Source organism: Trichosurus vulpecula, chromosome 2 (assembly GCF_011100635.1).
Source record: "Trichosurus vulpecula isolate mTriVul1 chromosome 2, mTriVul1.pri, whole genome shotgun sequence".
NCBI lineage: Eukaryota > Metazoa > Chordata > Mammalia > Diprotodontia > Phalangeridae > Trichosurus > Trichosurus vulpecula.
In genome coordinates, this window is record NC_050574.1 from 257947829 (window position 1) to 257968099 (window position 20271).

The following is a 20271-nucleotide window of genomic DNA, read 5'->3' on the forward strand; positions in this document are numbered from 1 at the left end:
AGGGTGTCTTTTCATACCTCTTCTTTCAAGCCGTGCTTGATATTTATAATTTTGGAATATTCTCTTTCGATTTTTTTGGTACGGTTATTCTTTCTGTTTACATTTGTGTAGTCATTATGTATATGTCTTCTTGGCTCTGCATCAGTTCATGTCATACATCACATTTCTCATTTCTTACTGCACAGTAATATTCCATTACATTAATATACCATAGTTTGTTTAGCCATTCCCCAATCAATGGGTATCTACTTTGTTTTGGCATCTTTGTTATCACAAAAAGTGTTGTTATAAAGATATAAGGACTTTCTTATCAATGGCCTCCTTGGGTAATAGGATATGGACATTTTAGTCACTATTTGCATAATGAATTGACACTTATAAGGGTGTAACAAAGGGATAACTTCGTAAGATCTACCAAAGGTAATAACAAATAGAGAGCTCAAATCTAGTATTTCGGAAGTTTTAATTCCATTAGAGGACAGAGAAAAGAAAGAACAAATAATTTCACAGTCTATGGATCAGAAAATAACGAGGCTGTGAAAAACTTTTTGGAATAGGGCATAATAAAAATACTACTACCAATAAGAGGCAAGAGGGAAGATTTCAAACAATTTATCTAACTGGGCAAGGTAACAGAAAAATAAAAACAGGGGATATGAGAATAGCTAAATAGCTAAATGAAAAATTAATTTAAGTAAATTTAACAGATTTGAGCTAGGGTAGGCAAATGGAATGAATTAGTAAATGGAATGGAAGGACAGAAGAGAGCCTGAGGAAATATATTTGCCTCAAAGAAGTACAGGCTAACCTAATGACAGGAACAAAGCACTGACTTAAAAAAAGGAATGTGATTAAAAAAAAGGTAACTCAAAAGAAATAAATGTAGGAAAATATAAAACTAATAATTTCTATTTAAACTATAAATGGAAGAAGCAATCCAAGAAAATAAAAGTGACAGAAAATAAAACCCTTCTTTTAATAATATACAAGAAAGATAATCTAAAGACTGTCTGGCACAGAGAAGGTGCTTAATACTTATTGACTGGTTGAAAATAAGATAAATATAGATTGAAACTGAAAGACTGGAACAAAACTTAGCTGCATATTACCTGAGTCCAAAAAGGAAAAGTTATATCCATGCTATCAGAAAAAGCAAAAATTAAAATTTACCATATCAAGAGAGATAAAACAGGGAAATCATATTATGGTTAAAGGAACCATAGATAAGGAACTAATCTCACTTCTAAATGAGTATGTACCAAATGGCATAACAATTAAATTGATCTCAGCCTGACTTGGCTAAGAAGTAAAATATAAATTCAATCTCCAGAGCATCCTGAATGTCCTTCCTTACTGTAAATTTTTAGAGAGTGGATCTTTAGCCGTGAGATGTGTGTGTGTGTGTGTGTGTGTGTGTGTGTGTATTCATTTCCCACCTGGATGCAGTCCTTTGGACTTTTCTATCAGGCCCCCAAGAATTTCATCATCCCACAAGACCACATCAGCCCGGAGCTCACCCTCATCAAAACCCTGTGTTCCTGCAGCTTGTCTGATTAGAGGGTAGAGTGGGAGAGCTCCTTCCAGAAGTCCTGAATCAGAATATTAGAGTTAGAAAGAAACTGAGACTCTCTAGTCCAATCCCCTCATTTTAAGCGTGAGTAAATTGAGGCCCAAAGAAGGTAAGTGACTTGCCCAAAGAGGATAATATCTATCAGTGATCAGCAACTTAGTAGACTGTGCCCATGTCCATACTTCAGTAGTCAGTGTAATGGAGTCTTTATTTAACTGATAGCTGCCGTCCTTACTGAGCATGTGAAATGCTTGTTAGTACCACTAACAACAAGCTCTGATACTCCTGTTTGTTTTTGCTTTCAGGATAATTGGATTTTTAATACACTAAATTACCTAATGAGAACAGCCCTTGGTTAAATAAACCATGAGGTTGAGAACAGAAGTGTCAACACAGGAACAATTTAATGACTTGCTTGCTGGTTGCTGATGAACATTAATGAGTTCACAGTCTTCAGCCAAAACACATTTCACATCTATTTTGCAGAGATTCTAAAAAACATATAGTTCTTTAGAAACTTTGCCAAACCTATTCATTTTAAGTAATATCTCACCTTCTTTATCTTCTGCTATACAGAAATAAGTATAAAGTAGATTTATATCCAAATTAAACTATTTTCTTCAATTTGATTGAACAGAAATTTATTCAGGTTCAAATCACAATGTTAAATACAGGGAATACTGAATGCAATAGTATCTTCGCTCAAGGAGTTTATATTCTAGGGGCATACAATAAATAAAAGGATAAATAAATGGAAAATAATTCTAGAAGGGAGTTAAAGTTAACATCTGAGCTGAGTTTTGAAAGATAACTGGTGCTCCAAGAAGCAGAGATGAGAAGGGAGTGCATTTCATGATGACTTATGCAAATGTATGAACTTGGAAATGGGATGTCCGGTGGGAATGAAGGAAGGAAATCAGCACTTATTAAGCCCTTACTATATTTCAGGTTGGGCAGCTAGGTGGCACAGTGGATAGAGTGCCAGACCTAAAGTCAGGAAGACTCAGGAGAAAGGGGAAGGGGAAGTACATGGATGGGGGGTAGGGGGGTGTGGGGTAGGAAGGGGTAGGCTGTATAGCACTTTACTAAACCTGAGGGAAAGAGCTCAGCATGCAGTTGGGGCCAGTTCTGTTCCCCTGAAAATCAATTCAGGGAAGAGACTTAGGCTGGTGAACTGTGAATTGCCTGATGTTGGAGGCTGACATGCTTTGAGATTCAGCCCCTAAGGAAACCACATTTAGCAGAAAAGGAGTCAAACAAAAGGGAGAAATAAGGGGTGGTGGTGGGGAAGAAACCTGAAATTACCAAAGATTTCAGGAAGAAAAAAATTCAAAGACCTTGAATATAAGCATATAAATCAACAGGGACAACACTAATAGCAGAAGTAAATATGGCCTCCAGATCTAGTAAACAAGTTCAGCCATCTATGAATAAATACTGCAAAGCAAAGGAAAATGATCCAGCACTTGATGAGACAGGGGACCCTGTAGAATTTGAGGAGAGTGTGGAACCACAACATGCTGTTTCTGAGTGGTTTCAAAGAAAAACGAGAATTATGAGAGCACAGCAAAAAATAGTGGACAGAATAGAAAAACTGTAATCTGCAATGGCAAGTCTCATCAAAGAAACAAAATAGAACTGACTGGGAACACAAATACGCAGAAATGAAGTATGTTCTAGAAGAGAAGAAAAAAAGGTCACGTTTTGCAAGCAAAACCTTCTTATTTCAAAGACAGGATGCATAGAGACAACCTAAGGATCATAGATCTCCTGAAAGAACATGACAAGATAAAAAACTTTAACACCATAGTGCAAGAAATAGTAAAATAGATCTGTTTCTGAACATAGAAAATGAAATACCACTTGAAAGAATTCATAGATTGCCCCCAGGGGGGAAAAAAAACAAAACCAAGGCTGAAAACTCCAAGATTCATGGTGGCTAAATTTAATAATTCAAATCCAACACACCTTCTGCCAAATTTGAATAGCATAAGACTATTCTTCACTCCACAAAAAATGCAGGAGGGAATGGAATGTGTTCTAAAGAGCCAGTGGTGGGATTCAGTCGGTTCACACCCGTTTGGCAGAACCGATACCTAATTTTATGTTGAGTTCGGTGAACTGGTTGTTAAAATGGCACTTGTAATCAGGGCCAGGACCCCGAGAAAGGCAGGACATACGGAGTTAGAGATGGGAGAGCCAGAAGGGTTGAGGTGGATCCAAACGGAGTGGGATTAATTACAGAAGGCTCTCTGGAGGAGAGCGGATGCAGAGCTGGGAGAGTCAAGGAGAGGGACACAGAGCCTGGATGAGAAAGAAGGGAGCGGTGGTCTCTGCCAAGCTCAGGAGGTAAGAGAAGGTAAGGTGTGGAGAGGCAAGGGGGCGCGCCCTTAGGGCAGAGTCTGCAAAGGGGGCAGGGCGCCAAGGAAGGGGAGACTTACAGCTTCTTAGAAAGTGGCACATAGGTGAACAGGGGCTCCCCAGCGATAATTAAGGAACAAAGAAGCAGAGAGCAGGGAGTCTCTGCAGCTCAGCTCCGGTAGACAGGTTAATGGGAGCCCCAAGGAGAAGGTAATGACAAGTGGAGGGAACTGTGCAGATAGTCTGACGTCATTACAGCTACAAGTCATTGTATCAGTAAGGCAATAAAAACAATGTAGATGATAATTGTCAAAATGCCTGTGTGGTTCTATATCGCAAAGTATATGAGAATCTCCACATAGAAAGTAGAAGTAAACCATTTATTCGGACACCAGAGGACCAGATGCCACAAGCCATTTATCCAATCTATGAGAGCAGTAAAACATTCAATATACAACATCACAACATGGAGCCTCTCCATTCCAAAACCTCTCTGACCTCCTGCTGGGGCCTTCCCAAAAACAAACTCACAGTACAGCTAAGTCAGCCTGTTCAGTTCTAACTATCACAAGGGCAGCCATTAGCAGCCATTAGCAGCCATAACTGCTTGCTCTCTCTCTCTCTCTCTCTCTCTCTCTCTCTGCCTTTCCCTTAACATAACTTCCTTTTCCTGTCTTAGGTTCCTGTGATGTAAGCAGGTCACATGGCCTATTAATGGGTGGGAACGATCATCAAATATAAATTGCTACTACAGTCCCCCACTCATAGGCCCTGCCTGAGATACAACAATAACTGTATCTCCCACCTAGGTGTAGAAACACATGAATAATAAACAGGAAAACTTTTTTTTTAAAAAAAAAACTTTTTTTGTTTTTATTTTTGGGGTGGGGGGGAAGGGTACATGGGGATGAGACTGCCAGGAGGATCTAGGTTTCCGGGGGAGGATGAAGGTTAGGGTTTAGAATGAAGATAGGCATGGAGAACCGGGTGAGGATGAGGATGAAGATGGGGGTAAGGAAGTTAGATTTTTGTTTTGAGACTGGGTTTCCCTATCTCAGCCAGGCTGGACATGTAACAGCCAGTCCTAGACCACCCAATACTGATCATCAGGAAAGTTATAACTGCTTCAATTTTTGGACAGAGAAGAGTTTGCCCCTTCTTAAGCCCCCTGATGTCTCCAGCCCCTCCCCTCGCCCACTCCTGAGTTTAGCAGATCCACCAGAAAGGAAGTTAGTCTTAGTAAGAGAGTTTCTGCTCTATCCCTGGAGTGGTCACTAGGTATGGGGTTGGGGAGGACACTTTCCAGGCACCCAGGGATGTACAGGAGAGCTAAGAGATGAAGTTTCCTAGGACAGCTGACTGAAGGTCCTGGGTGGGGGGTAATCAGGCTTGCCTAGCCACTTTTGCACACAGGTTCACCTAATCACACATGCACATTCACATGCATGCACATATATATACATACAGTTCCTCCTGCACAGTAGAACCCCAGCCCTCATCAATGCCACACACAGGTGTACGCAGACACATCAGATTTCAAGGGTTATCTTATCGCCCATTTCAGAAGCCATGGAAGTAGAAGAAAATAAGTTAGAATAGGTAGAATGAATTTTGATTCTACACATGTTCCAGTATTGGCTGCTGTAGTCACGTGGCTGCTTTCACTCCATAAGGATACATTTTTGTCAGATATTATTTAATATTTTTTCATTAGTATTTTAAAACTCTTGTAACATAATCTAGTTTGATATACCTCTTTTATAGTTCTTGTATTAAATACATGAAATATTAAACTACCCTTTCGGTATATCTTTTTGTATGATTAAAACGGTCATTAGGGCAGAGAACCAGTTGTTAATTTATTTGAATCCCACCACTGCAAAGAGCACTGATGCTCAGGATGTAGCCCAAGGTAATTTACCTCACAAGTGTGAGCTTCACCATAAATGAAAAAAGATGGATATTTAATAATAAGTAGGCATTGAAAACACTCTTAGAAAGAAAACTGGACCTGAAGAGAATATTTGCTTCTCAAATACCCCAGACAACAGAAACCCAGGAGGGATGCATAAATACGGCAACTAAGGACAGCAAGAGTAATAAAGTGACAGCAGAGAGACTAATAAGAGACTTCTTTCTAATATACACAAAAAAATGGGTGAAGGCAGAAGTCCTGTTGAGGCAACAGGGAAGAGGTAGGGCCAGGGAATCAAGGAGAGAACCTAACAACACCCTCCCTATAGGTGAATCAATGTTTTTGTGTGATTATATTGCAAAATGGGAGGGTGAATGAAAAAAAGGGAGGTGAGCAAGGGGGTAATTGAGAAGACCGTGTCATGTACATGGGTCAAATTGATGCCTAGCATTTAGGGGAATGTGATCACTATGGTCTCAGGAAGAGAAGAACCTAGAGGGAAGGGAGTGAGGAGGGAGATTGAGGGAGTATCGAACAAGGTTGGGAGGAGAGAGGCCTTGCTTTGGTAGTGGACGGGGGTTCCACTGATGAATGTGAAGGTAGATGGGTACCTTGAGTTGGGTGTGGTCTGGGGGGATTTGGTGCTTGAAAAGTCCACTAATTCTAACTCAAGAAGGATGGGGGTGGGGAGAAGATGATTGGAATTTCTAGGGGCAATTGGCACCTGGAAAAATGGGAAGGTATAGACCCAGGAAGGAGATTTTGAGGCAAATGGAGAAAAGAAGCTGATCGGGGTGAGGATGTAAATCAATGGTGGAATGCATAATAAGGGACATGGAGGTGAAGTGGGTGTACTATCACAGGGCTATGTTGGATTTGTCCTGGAAGTGAGGCAAAGTGGAAAGGAAGAGTACATGAGGCAAGCTTTATTAGGCAGTGGGTAGAAATTGCCCAGAGAGCAGGGCCCAGAACGGCTAACTTGGAAGTTTTGATTCCATGAGAAATGCAGAAAATATAGGGATCAGGTAAAAGACAATGAGGTTTTACTCTAGCCAGAAAGAGAAGATGGATAACGAGAATGAGAGAAACAACCTCTGGAAATGAGTGCAAATAATGAAAAATTAAAAATTATTAAAAACTAGATGCAAGGGAAGAGGGAATCTATTTGACTGAGAAGAAAAGAAAGAGTAGGGGAGAGAATTACATAACAAGATAAAGGCAAGAAAGAAAAAGGAACTAATTAGCAAAACTCCAAAGGGAAAGGAGTAACTAATGGGAGGAAGTGATCAGAGGTGAATTGAAGATAACCAATGAGAAGAGGACCACCTTAGAAAAGAATAGGAAAGGGAATATCACAATCTAAAACAACTGAATATTAGAGACAAATGAAGGTAAATATAAAAATACATAACTCTCATGACTTTTAATGTGAATGGATTAATCCAAAAATGAAAAAGAATAACAGATTAGATAAGAAAACAAAACCCTACAATCTGTTGCTTATAAGAAACACATTTAAGAAACAAAGACATATACAAAACAAAACTGATAAGGTAGGAAACATTTTAATATACATCAAGTAAATCCAAAAAGCAGGAGTTGCAACCATGCTATCTGACAAAGCAAAAACAAACATTAAAAAAATAAAATAGGATAAACAAGGAAACTATATTATTGTAAATGAAACTATAGACAACAAACCAATATCAGCAATAAACTTATATGCTCTAAATGCCTTAGTATTGATAAAGAACATTAACTGAACTACAAGAGGACATAAAAATAACAATAGTAACAGGAAACTTCAATATCTTCTCAGTTTTAGATAAGTCTAATAAAAGGATAAATAAAAGGGAAAAATGTAGAACTGAACAAATTGCTGAAGAAACTAGAGTTAAAAGACTTACAGTGTTTTCTGAATGGGACTGCAAAAGAATATACATATTTCCCAGAACCACATAGAATATTCACAAAAACTGACTACCTATTTGGGCGCAGAGTTTGCAAGCAAATGTAAAAATGCATTAATAATACATCCTTGATAGACTATAACACAGTAAAAAGAGTCATTGGTTCAGGGATCACAAACAAAAGACACAGACCCAAATGGAGATTTAACAATGGAACATTAAATAATGAATGTGTGAAAGATCGAATCACAGAAACAATGAATAATTACATGAAGGAAAATAATAAAGATGAAATAACAGAGCAGTATTTCTGATAATCAGCTAAATTTGTTTAGGGGAAACATCACAGATATACAGACATACATTAAGAAAATGGAAAAAAGGATTAATTAACTGAATAATAATTTTAAAAATTAGTGAATAAACAAACCTAAAATAAGCAAAAAAGCAGAGATATTAAAATGGGAGAAATCGCTAAATCAGAAACTATAAAACCCATAGAAACAATAAATAAAAACTAAAAGCTGGTTGTTTGAAAAGAGTAATATAATTGATAAACCTTTAGCTAATCCAATTAAAAAGAGGGCAGAAAATCAAATCAATAAAATATCAAATGAACAAGCAAATGAATAGCAAACGCACAAACCAGAAGAGATTTAAAGAATAACCATAACATATTATGAATGATTATATGCTAACAAAACTGAAAATATAAAAGAAATGGAGGAATACATTCAACAATATAAATTACTGAAATGGTCAGAAGACCAGATAGAGATCTTATATAATCCAGATCTCAGAAAAAAGAAAGAAATCTAGCTATAAAGGAACTACCAAGGGGGAAAAACAAACAAAAAGCTGGTCTTGGTGATAGGACAATTTTATCAAACTTTTAAAGAACAGTTAGTACCCATATTTTACAGATTATTCCCAAAAACTGAAAAAGAAAGTACCCTATCAGAATCCTTTTATGAGAAAAATAGTCTTAATATCTAAATCAGGGAAAGATAAAATGAAAAAGGAAAACTATAAGTGAACATCATTAGTGAATATTAACTCAAACATTTTAAACAAAGTCCTGTCAAACAGAATGTACTGATTTATCCAAGAAATCATTATGACCAAATGGTATTTAAACCAGGGATGCAAGGATGTTTCAACATTAGGAAAACAATCAACATAATTAATCACATTAAAAACCAAAACATTCCAAACCCCACGGTCATCTCAATATATGCAGAAAAAGCCTTTGACAAAGTATTACAATCTTTTATGCTAAAAATCCTACAAAGTACAAACAGGAATACCTTTAATATCATAAAATACCTATCTAAATCCAAAAGCAAGCATCATATGCAATAGGGATATATTATAACCTTTTCCAATAAATACAGAAATGAAGCAAAGATGTCCAGTCTCCCCACTATTATTTGATATGGTATTGTAAAGAACAGAAACAGCAATAAGACAACAAAAAGAAATTAAAGACATACAAATATGCAAAGAGATAAAATTATCCCTATTTGCTTGTGATATATATATGATAATTTACTTGGAAAATCCTAGGGAATCATCAAAAATATTAATTGAGACAATATCTTCAGCAAACTTGCAACTACAAAATAAATCTCTGCATTTCTTTATGAAAATAACAAACCTAAGGAACAAAAATAGAAAAGGAAATGCCACTGCAGATAACTACAAAATGCATAAAATATCTGGGGATCAAAATACCAAAGCACACAAAAAACATATATAGATTCAATAGATTCTATTACAAAGTACTCCTTAAAGAAATAAAGAACTTAAATGACAATACTTCCAAAGTTAATTTACATTTTTAATGCCATATCAAATTGTCAAAGGGATACTTTATAGAACTTCGTCCTTATTTTCTTCCGTTCAAAAATTTTACCCTATAGTAAGCCAGTTACACTTTACACTGTTTTCTATCCCTGAATTCTTTGCTCTCTGGTTCAATTACTACTTATATCTTTTCAAACCCCAATCTTAGATTACTCCCACTTTGTCTTCTCCACCGTTCCTTATGGAGAGGCATAGCAAAAAGTATGAAGGTTTTAGTCACTTCATTCGAAAAATTCCAAATTGCTTTGCAAGGTGCTTGTATCATTTCACAGGTCCACCAACAACTAACCTTCCAAACCCCTCTAACATCAAGTGTTGCCATTTTTTGTTATATTTGCCTATTTTCGGGATGTGAAATGGAGCCTCCAGGATGTTTTGATGTGTATTTCTCTTAGTAGTGATTTAGAGGGTTTTTTTTAATGTGGTTGTGAATACTTTGAAATTCTTTTGAGAACTATTTGTTCATATCCTTTGACCATTTATCTACTAGGAAATGATTTTAGTATACATGTATGTGTATGTGTATATATACATATAATACACACATGCACACACATATATCACATATCATATATCTTGAGTATCAAGGTCTCAACAGAGAAATTTGATAAAAAGATTTTTTATTACTTAGCCACTTTCCTTCTAATCCTAGATGCCTTAATGTAGTCTGTGCAGAAGCTTTTCGGTTTCAAGTTCTCTCTCCTGCTATAAATACCATATTATGTTCCTTCTTTACTTTAATCTTCTTTAAAGGTGGTTCTGTTCTTACTGGCTTTTTTCCTTTATTCTTCCTCCCCCCAGCCTCTCTTCTCTATTCTTACCCTTTTCCCTTTAAGGTGTTGTTAATTTGTTCCTTTTTTCCTGCTTTTATCTGGTTACATATATATTTTTCCTCTCCCTTTTTCTCTTGTTTAGTCAGGTAGATTTCCCTTTCTTCTCTTGCTTGGGAATCAATCTATTTCCTGACATTTGGTCATTCTCTTTCCCCTCTGCTCCAAAGTTGGAGACATGGTCATCATAGCTACAACCTTCAGGTACTTTCTCCTGCCTAAGCTCTCTGAGGCAGCTATCTGATTCTCCAATCCCCGCAATTCCTCACTCCTAGCACACCTTAATAGGATATTAATGCTTGGCACTATTCTCTTGACAAGACTTTCAGCTAGGTTTGTCAAACCCATAGCTATTTTGTGGTTTAATCTTGTTCTTCATTTCTGCTCTGATTACATAACATAACTACTAAAGAAGAAAGATCATTGGAGAAACTCCAACTACTTACTAGGAATGTGGTTTTTATGAAGGTATTTTATAATGCATTATTCTTGGTCACTCACTGTTACAGGTTTTCTTCCTAGGCTAAACTTCCTCTAACATTTTGCTTATCTGGGTCTTAAAAATTGAAGAATTCTGGCCAGGTATCCATCCCTAATAGAACCAAGGGGGTTAGAAATTTAAAAAATTATTTGTTTACTCTCTGTGTGTCTCTCTCTCTTTCTCCCCTCCCCTCTCCCTTTTCTTTTCTCTCTCTTTCTCGCCCTCTCACAGGGTATGCCTAGGACAACAGGATTAAAAGCTTTCTAAGTATTCCAAGCAATTTTGAATTGAGACATCTAACAAAAAGGAGCAGGAATGATAGGGCTCTGCAGAAATCAGCCACTGGCAAACATCTGAACTTTTTAGACTTAACTGGTGATGTAACTCTGGCTGGAGGTCAAATTAGCTGTGCTGTATATGTTACAATGCATCCCATGTATCATTAGGATTTTTTTTCATTTCAATATCTTTAATTATTAGAGTTCTCATTTTTATATCTTATTATTGAATGTGTTTTTACTGTGAGAAATAAAACTGTTAATAGTTATGGATATTACCAGTGGTGAAATAATTGAGAAAAAGGTATAATTATAACAATGACAGAGCAGCTAGTTTGAAGTCCTGTCGCTAAAATATCAACCAATCACAATCCCTCAAATTTTCACAAAGATTTTTCTCCAGGTTCTTATTAGTCCAGTGCTCAGATTACAAATAGAGATCAGATCAAATTTGGGCACAGAACTAGATTCTGGCTATGATATAATCAATTATATTATTTCCATGAAAGATAGTTTTAAATACTCTCTAAAACCTAAAAATGTGAGATATTTTTACATCATCTCCGTCTTTCTGATAGATATATAGCTACTTTCTAACCATCAAATTTGTGGATGGCATCATTATCTCCTGTCCCCTATTAACTTTCAGCGGAAATTTTAGTATTTGTATGGAATGAGGATGAATCTGTTTCCCATCTCCCATGATAAAGTATGTTAACTTCATGGGCATTACTGTTGTGTTACTGTGTATATGTTAATACGTGTTCAGCCTTGTACTAGGTGCTATAGGGGATGTCTAGAAAATAGTTTCCTGATGCTGAGGCACTTACAATTTAATTTGGTAGATAAGACATAGATATGTGGAGCAAGCAGGGAACTATTACAAAACAACATATTTTTAGATATATGAGATTACAGATAATAAAATATGAACCATTACTAAGTGCTGGGGGAATTAAATGTGATTCAATGTGAATACATCATCTGAATTTCCGGGAAAGTTGTGGTTTCAAAGTGTGCTTTCACAATCTAGATCTGAGAAAATGACCTATTTTTTCTCTTCTTGATGAATTATTTCCTAGTCACCATTCTAAAGCATTAGTAGTACCACAAAATAATATATTAACTGAAATAACATACCAAATATTGCAATGTATTGGACAAACTGAGACTAGGTATTTTTGATTATTAGTTGATATTTTTGCATTCAGTCCAGCATATTGAGGAAAATTTCTATTGCAGATTTTTAGGAGGTCATGTACAAGAGGCACACAAGGCATAGATGGGTTTCCATACATACCACTAAAGGGTAGTTTGGTGAGATCACAGATAGATAGCAAAAGTATGACAGATTCATGGCAGAAACAAATTTCTTAGACATTAAGAAATGTCTTAATTGAGCCATTGACAAAGTAGAATTATATAAGGAGGAATTAATCTTTGTATAATTCACAAAATCCATAGCTTTTCTTAAATGATATTCATTTTTATTAACAACAATCTCCACAAAATTTGGTTTCTGTTGGGCAATAAACAAAAAAAAAGAACTGAGTAAGATTATAAAGAGAAACCTCCTTAAAGCTGATATCCTTAATGCCAACCATCCAACTTCATATACAAAAGCATCTTTGTTATTATATACATTTGCTCTCAAAATACCAGCCATTTCTAAACTGTGTCATCACAGAAGGAAGTCCGGGGGAAAAAAACTCTCTTAACAATCGGGGGAACCTATACTCTTCAGGATTAGACCATATTTGAAGTTTTGAGATTGGCATAAAAACAGATGACATTTCAACATTCTAATTTTTAATTTTAACATTCATTAGTGAGTAGCTTATAAATTCTTTGCTAAACTTAGAAAATTTAGTTAATGTTATGTTTTTTGTTCAATTTACAAATCTGGTCTATCATTATGAGACTTCTTTTGAGCTTACCATCTTCAGGAGCATGCCTATATTCTTTGTCATCCATAACTTCATAGTCAAAACCAAGCAGGTCAATGGGGATAGTATATTTCCTTGCAAAGTTCTGCTGTGCTCCAGTTAAGAACGCTTGAGTGAAGAAAAAGCCTGAGAGCCAGAAGACTGGTGGTGTTCCATTTTCATACCAATACTACATAAGCACAACGGGAAAGATAAAGGCTTTATCACTGTGAATGAAGTCTCTCAACTGTTAAGATTTCAACATCTGTGAATAAAAATTGTCATAGAAACCATTCTAGTTATATTTTAGGTAAGTTATGCAATGAGCTGACCCTATGAGGAGGAAGTGGTGCCACTGCAAGGGTGGGGGGGGGGTAAGGTACATAGAAAAGGAGTGATACAGAAGACAAACTCTTCCACTTTCATTTTTACCTAGGGCTAGATAGCCTGAGTGGGATACGATGTAATGTTGCCCTTTGTAAGAATAGCTTCAACGTCCACATTATCAATAAAGATAAAAATCATAAATGCTCCATTTGTGAGGCATTTCTCTGGAAATAGATTTTTACCTAGAACTATTCATCCTTCTATACTTCATATCTCCCTTAAAAAGTCCAATAATCATAATACACAATGAATGCAAGTATAGCTATCTTTTGCAAACTCAATTCTTAAACTTACCCCAAAATCTAAAGATAGTCATTTTCACTGAAAGTTAATGTAGAGAGTAGTCATAATATACCATGTTACCATATTACCATGGTAAATTAAACAGTCTACCATATTACAAAGATTTTAAAAAAGAGACAAGCATAAAGTCTAGTCAGAAAGGTATATCTTCCCATTTCTCTCTTCCTAATCTGCCAAAATTGGATAATATAATTTTTTTTATTTTTTTTAAAATTTATTTATTTAATTTTAGTTTACCACACACGGTTCTACATAATTTTGAGTTCCAGATTTTCTCCCCTCCCTCCCCGCTCCCTCCCCAGATAATATAAAATTTTGACGACTTCTTTATCAAAACACAGTTTAGTCTAATCTATACCAGAAGAGCTGGGCAAGATGGCAGTTAAATGGCAAACCCACATAAACTACTGCAGTCTTTGTTTCTTACTACAGATAGTCTGAGGTCTTCACAAATAATGGGACACAACTTGATTTTTCTTTTGTAAGCACCATGTCTGGGTGACGAGCTGTACACTAAACTAATTAGTGAGTTGATATCTTTTGTGGACCTCTGATACTAAGTGCACTCTAGGGAACTGGATTTGAAAGCTGCAAATTATTTTCCGTGTTCTTCCTCTTCCCAGCTGTTTTTGCAATAAGCATAAAGCCCAAAGCCAAGACAGGAGGACTGTGGGGAGACAGGGCAGAAGTGTTCCTTAGTATTGAGCTCACATACATGTCTAACAAAAGTCCAGCCTTTTATTGCTGCCAAGATATATCTGGAAGGTATAATTGTTAATATTGTAGTAATGATCACTACTCTAAGAACAATAGTGGTGGAGTCTAACTTGCTTAGCCAGTATTTTCAAGATGATTAGGCATTTATATCACTACCATCATGAAATCAACCAAATGAGTGATTCTTATGACTTAGTAGACTACTATACAGGAAAAATCAATCAGATTACTCATCGAATAGCTCATCAAACTAATTAAGACGCTCAGCATATATACATTAGGGATCTGAGTTCATATTTGATACTCAATGGGCAAGCCAATTTAATTAAAGTTTTTTCTTTACATTCGACTGATTTGAATGCCCTTTGTGAAGCTGACTTCACCGAAAATGCACATCTGCTACTTGGAGAAGCCTCCAGAAATCAGTTTTATGGAACTATGTAGGTTGATGGGTTAGTGAAATGACTACATAAAATACATCTGAGAATGACTGGCAAGCTGGCTTCAACTGGCACAGCAATACTATTCAAATGGAACAAAATGACATTCTATTCAAATGGAATAAAATGACAAAAAAGAACCTTAACTGTATAGCAGCTATCAGATTGGTTATTGCTTACCTCTAAGAATTTTAACCTGGCAAGGAAATCATTCACATAGCTGCCAAGTGGTTTGAGGCTTGGGTAGGATTTTCCCATCCACATTCCTGGAATTTTGCCTATCAGAATGCTTTTTGCAACTTCCTCCAGATCTGAAGACATTACAACAAGTCCCTAAAGCAAATTTGACATTTGGTTAAAAAAATAAAAGCAAGAAAACCAACCACATATCAGGGGCAATCAGCTCTTCCTCTCTTCCTTATTTCTTAAATATAGTTGGCTACATTTACCTTTCTTATCCCAAACCTCCTCTGTTCCTATATGTTCCTCTACTTTACTTCTTCCTAAACCCGTTCTTTATCCTCACCAAGACTTTCAGGCTCTGCCTTAGCACCCTACTCTATTTTCTCAATCCACCAGTCCTGCTCTGACCTTATTTTTCCTCTCTTCATAGCCTTGATACTACCAGGTGACTAGTTAAGCTATGTACAATGTCTTCTGCTACTGAGTCCCTTGCCCCATGATCAAATTGCTCTTCATCAACTGCCAATTCTCAATCTTGAGTCATGGCCACTATTCACTTTCTCCATAACTATTTCTGTACTGCTGACTGCCACAACTATGCCAACTGGGTCCACTACGAATTCATGTTCTCCCATCTTACCTGGGTCCTAACTGCTTCCTAATTTAAATCAATTCGAATGCAACAAGAATTTATTAAGTATCTACTACTATGTGTCAGTTACTATGCTAGGTCCTAGGTATAGAAAGAAAAAAAAGTAACAGTCCTTTCCCTTAAAGGGCTTACATTGTTCTTGGGGAAGGGTAACATGTATATTCACACACAAGAAATATACAAAAGAAATATAAATAGAAGTATTTTTGCATGGAGTAGGGCTTGAGGCAGTAACAGCTGGAGGAATCAGAAACGGCTTCAAGGTAAGAAGGCACTTTAGTTGAACCTTGAAGGGCTCTGAGAGGTAGAGGTGATCAAGGGAATACTTCAAGCCTGGAGGTGGGTTTTAAGTGGGAAATGGGAATAGTGTTTGCAAAAGCACAGAAAACAGCAAAGACCAGTTAGGCTAAAATATAGAGTATAAGGGGATGTAATCAGTCTGGACAAGTTGGAACCAGATTGTGAAAGGATTTAAATGCCAAACAGAGTAATCTGTATTTCATCCTAGAAGCAAGAGGAAACAATTGAAGCTTCTTGAGCAGAGAAGCGACATGACCTGACCTGTGCTTTAAGAATATCGATTCGGAAGCTGTGTGGAGGATGGAATGGAGAGGGGAGAGACTGGATGAAGAAAGACTAGTCAGGAAACTATTGTAACAACAGTCTAGGTGAGAAATGAGGAGGGTGTGAAGTATGAAGGTTATGGGATGCATAAGGAGAAGTAGATAGATAGGAGAGAGGGGAGAGATTGAATTTGGGTGACTGAAAGGATGATGATACCTTCAAAAGAAACAGGAAACTAGGAGTAGGGGTGGATCTGGGGTGAATGATAATAAGCTCAGTTTTGGACACTTTGAGTTTGGAATGCTCGTGGTACTTCCAGGAGGAGATGTCCAGCAAGCAGGTGGAGATGAGACTGGAGCTCAGAAGAGAGCCTCTCTCACACTCCATTGCAGCTGTTCCAAAACCTCTCTTTAAAGCCCCTACACCTTTGCTAGTCTTCCTGCTTCCCATAACCTCAATTTCTACTATACTAATAAAATCAAGGCCACCTATCATGAGCTTTTTTCTCTCCTTGTTGTAGTGCTGCTTAAATTATGACTGCCATGACTCATTTTTGTGACCGGTTCGTGCATTTTTAACATTAGTTTATTTAAATAATCAATTTCTTATTTTCTTAATCTGCATGTTTAATGTATTTAGAAATATTTTGTCCAAAAAGATAAGTCCTGAGTTTCCTTTATTTCATTTTCATTTGTTATGAATTCTTTTATTTTTGATATCAACAATTTGGTTTTCCTCTCTCTTTATGGAAAAAATAGATTAGCTATTTATTTTTATTAGGTTTTTGTTGTTGTTAAAACCAGCTCCTTGTTTTATTTATAAATTCAGTGATTTTTTTCCCTTTCAATGTTGTTAATCTCTTCCTTGCTTTTCAGAATTTCTAGTTTGGTGCTGGGATTTTTGGATTGCATGTACTCTGTCCTTTCTCTTTTTTGTTTGGTTAGAGTATTTTAGTAGTATCCCATAGACTATGTTCTCCATTTCTACCTCTGGGCACTTCATCTGAAGCTCAACTCAAATGCAGCCTCCTAGAAAAAGGCTTTTCTGCTTCCTTTAGTCATTACTGCACCAACCCCTGACCTGTACTGAAGCGATTGGGTATTTATTTTTGTTTTGCATGTATCTTGTATTTATTTACGTGTTGTAACCTTCTTCCAAGAAGACTGTAAACTCCTCAAGGGAAAGAACTGTTTTATTTTTCTTTCTATTCCTAGATCCTAGGTTGGGTATGTTGTCTCATTATTGTAATTTCTTTGATGGAATTATCTATAATTTCTATGATTTGTTCTTTGACCCACTAATGTTTTTGAATTATTTAGCCTCCAATTAATTTTAATTCTTTTTCCAAAGGTCCTTTATTGGATATACATTTTACTGTATCATTGACAAAAAATGACACTTCCAGTAAATATTTTTGGACAAACAGGTCTTGTGTGTTTCCTCCATTTCCCCTAATCTAGCAAGGACACTGAATTACTCATTCATGTAGAGAGTCTTTTGTTGCCAAATATAGAATTGAAATGGGTAGGAGAAATTCATCAAGCCTCCTTATTTTTAAAGTTCTCAAAGTCATACAAAGAGCCTTCACTCAAATTGCTGCACTGAGTGGCCCTCAGAACCCCTCCACATCTTCACCCCTTTCCTCCTCTGCTACAGTCTCCAAGTAAAAGGTGGCTTGTCAACAGTAACCCTCTTAGATCTCCTTCACCCCACTTCCTCTTATTTTCTCTGGGAGCTTGTTCCAGTGATTATTCCAAGACCAAAGTGGAGAGAGTGTTGGTGCATGACTTTCTGTTTGCAGATGATTATGCACTCAATGCAGCCTCTGAAGCTGAGATGCAACAAAGTACGGATCAATTCTCTGCTGTTTGTGCTAATTTTGACCTAACAATTAACACCAAGAAAACACTGGTGCTCCATCAGCTAGCACCTCTCTCTCATTTTCAATTTCTTCCTTTGATGTAGTCAATTCACACTATCCCTTAAAGAGCTTTGCAAGCCTTAAAATGCTATCTAAATGTTATCTAATCACTGTTAAATGCCTAGAAAGTTTTGTCTGTCCTGGTTGCTTCTACTTCCTCACACCCTTATCAAAAAGGCTTCCAACTCCCATGATTCTACGAAACCAAATCTCTTCTAGGTTTGCCATGTACCTTAACTTCTAAATCTCTTTCTCGCTCTCATCCTCCTTGATCTGTTTGAAACTTTGTAAGTGATGACCTTTCCCTCCTCCTCCATACATTCTCTTCCTTTGACACGTCTGTCTGTCTGTCTGTCTGTCTCTCTCTCTCTCTCTCTTTTCCCACAATTCTCCAACCTATCTGAAGACTCTACTTTGGTCTCCTTTGCTGGTTCATCAATCTCCTCTCTGATCCTCCTTAGGTTCTGTTCTTGGTCTGAAATAATGTGAACAACTCCCATGGATTCATTTATCATCTCTAGTCAGATTACTTCCAGATGTGTAGATATAGTTCTAATCTCTCTCATGAACTCCCATCTGCTGCCTCCTATTGATTACTGGGTATCTCCTAGATGTCCTATCAGCATACGAAACACAATGTGTCCTTGAGGACTGTTTTGTGGCACATAAGCCCAATGGAGGGCACTCAGGGATAGGGGCTAGACCTGTGATTTCATTGGTTAAATGGAGCTCGCTGGTGGGAAAGCTCCCTCTGCCTTCTCTGCAACTAGTAAAGTTGCTTAGAATACTTAGAGACAAAGGAACTCACTTAAAAGGTCGCACAGCCAGAATGTGTTGGAGATGGACTTGGACCCAGACCTTCTCGGTGTCAAGGTGTCACTCTCAATCCACTATGTCATGCTGCCTTTTAACTCAGTAAACACTTGTTGACTGTTGAAAGCATACTCAACATCTTTCTCCCTAAATCTGTTTTTACCCCCAATCTTCCTTATTTCTGTTGAAGGCACCAATAATCTTCCAGTCACCCAAGTTCTTAACCAAAGCATCAGAGGCTTGATTCTTCCTTTTTCATTGCACCTCTCTCACTTTCAATTGGTGGTCAAATTTTATAGTCTACCCTCCACAACATCTCTTGCACATATCCCTTTCTCTCCACTCATATTTCCAAGTCTTTACCACCTTTCACCTGGACTACTAGAAAAGCCTCCTTCCAGGCCTCCTCAGTTCTAGTCTGTCACTTCTTTAATATATTATCCACACTGCTGCAGAAAGAATCTTACTAAGGCTCATGTTTGATCATATCAGTGCCTTGCCCAAAAGCCTTCAAAGACTCCCAGCTGGGAGTCTATATAAACTCCTCCTCATAGAGTCTTAGGCTCTCCACAGTCTGGTTCCAACCAAAATTTTCAGCCATATTTCATATTACTCTGACTGCCTGGCACTCAATATTCCAGCTAAACAAAACTGTTGTTGTTCAGTCATGTCTGACTCCGTGACTCTGTGACCCCGCAGATCATAGCATGCCAGGCCCTTCTATCATCCACTATCTTTCAAAGTCTGTCCAAGTTCATATTCATTGTTTCTAAGACACTATCCTTCTCATCCTTTGCCATCTCCTTTTCCTTTTGCCTTCAATCTTTCCCAACATCAGGGTCTTTTCCAATAAATCTCATCTTCTCATTACATGGCCAAAGTATTTAAGCTTCAGCTTCAGTATTTGACCTTCCAATGAATAGCCTGAATTAATTTCTTTATTTGATCTCCTTGCTGTCCAATAGATTCTCAAAAGTTGTCTCCAGTATCATAATTTAAAAGCCTCAATTCTGCAACATTTAGCTTTCCTTAAAGTCCGACTTTCACAACCATACGTTGCTACTGAAAGAACCATAGCTTTAACCATATGGACCTCTTTCTGCAAGGTGACGTCTCTGCTTTTTAGTATGCTGTCCAGATTTGCCACAGCTTTCC

The 20271-nt window shown here is 37.1% G+C and overlaps 1 protein-coding gene across 1 annotated transcript in view; it reads right to left on the reverse strand.

The window, feature by feature from the left end:
* The window catches only part of DNAH7 (dynein axonemal heavy chain 7), a 312783-nt gene that overhangs the window by 20075 nt on the left and 272437 nt on the right, over nucleotides 1-20271 (reverse strand). Inside the window, exons 61-62 of the mRNA XM_036744029.1 lie at nucleotides 15164-15316; nucleotides 13149-13326 (exon numbers count right to left, since the gene is read on the reverse strand). Coding sequence (XP_036599924.1) covers nucleotides 13149-13326; nucleotides 15164-15316 — 331 coding nt within the window. The remainder of the gene's footprint in view (nucleotides 1-13148; nucleotides 13327-15163; nucleotides 15317-20271) is intronic.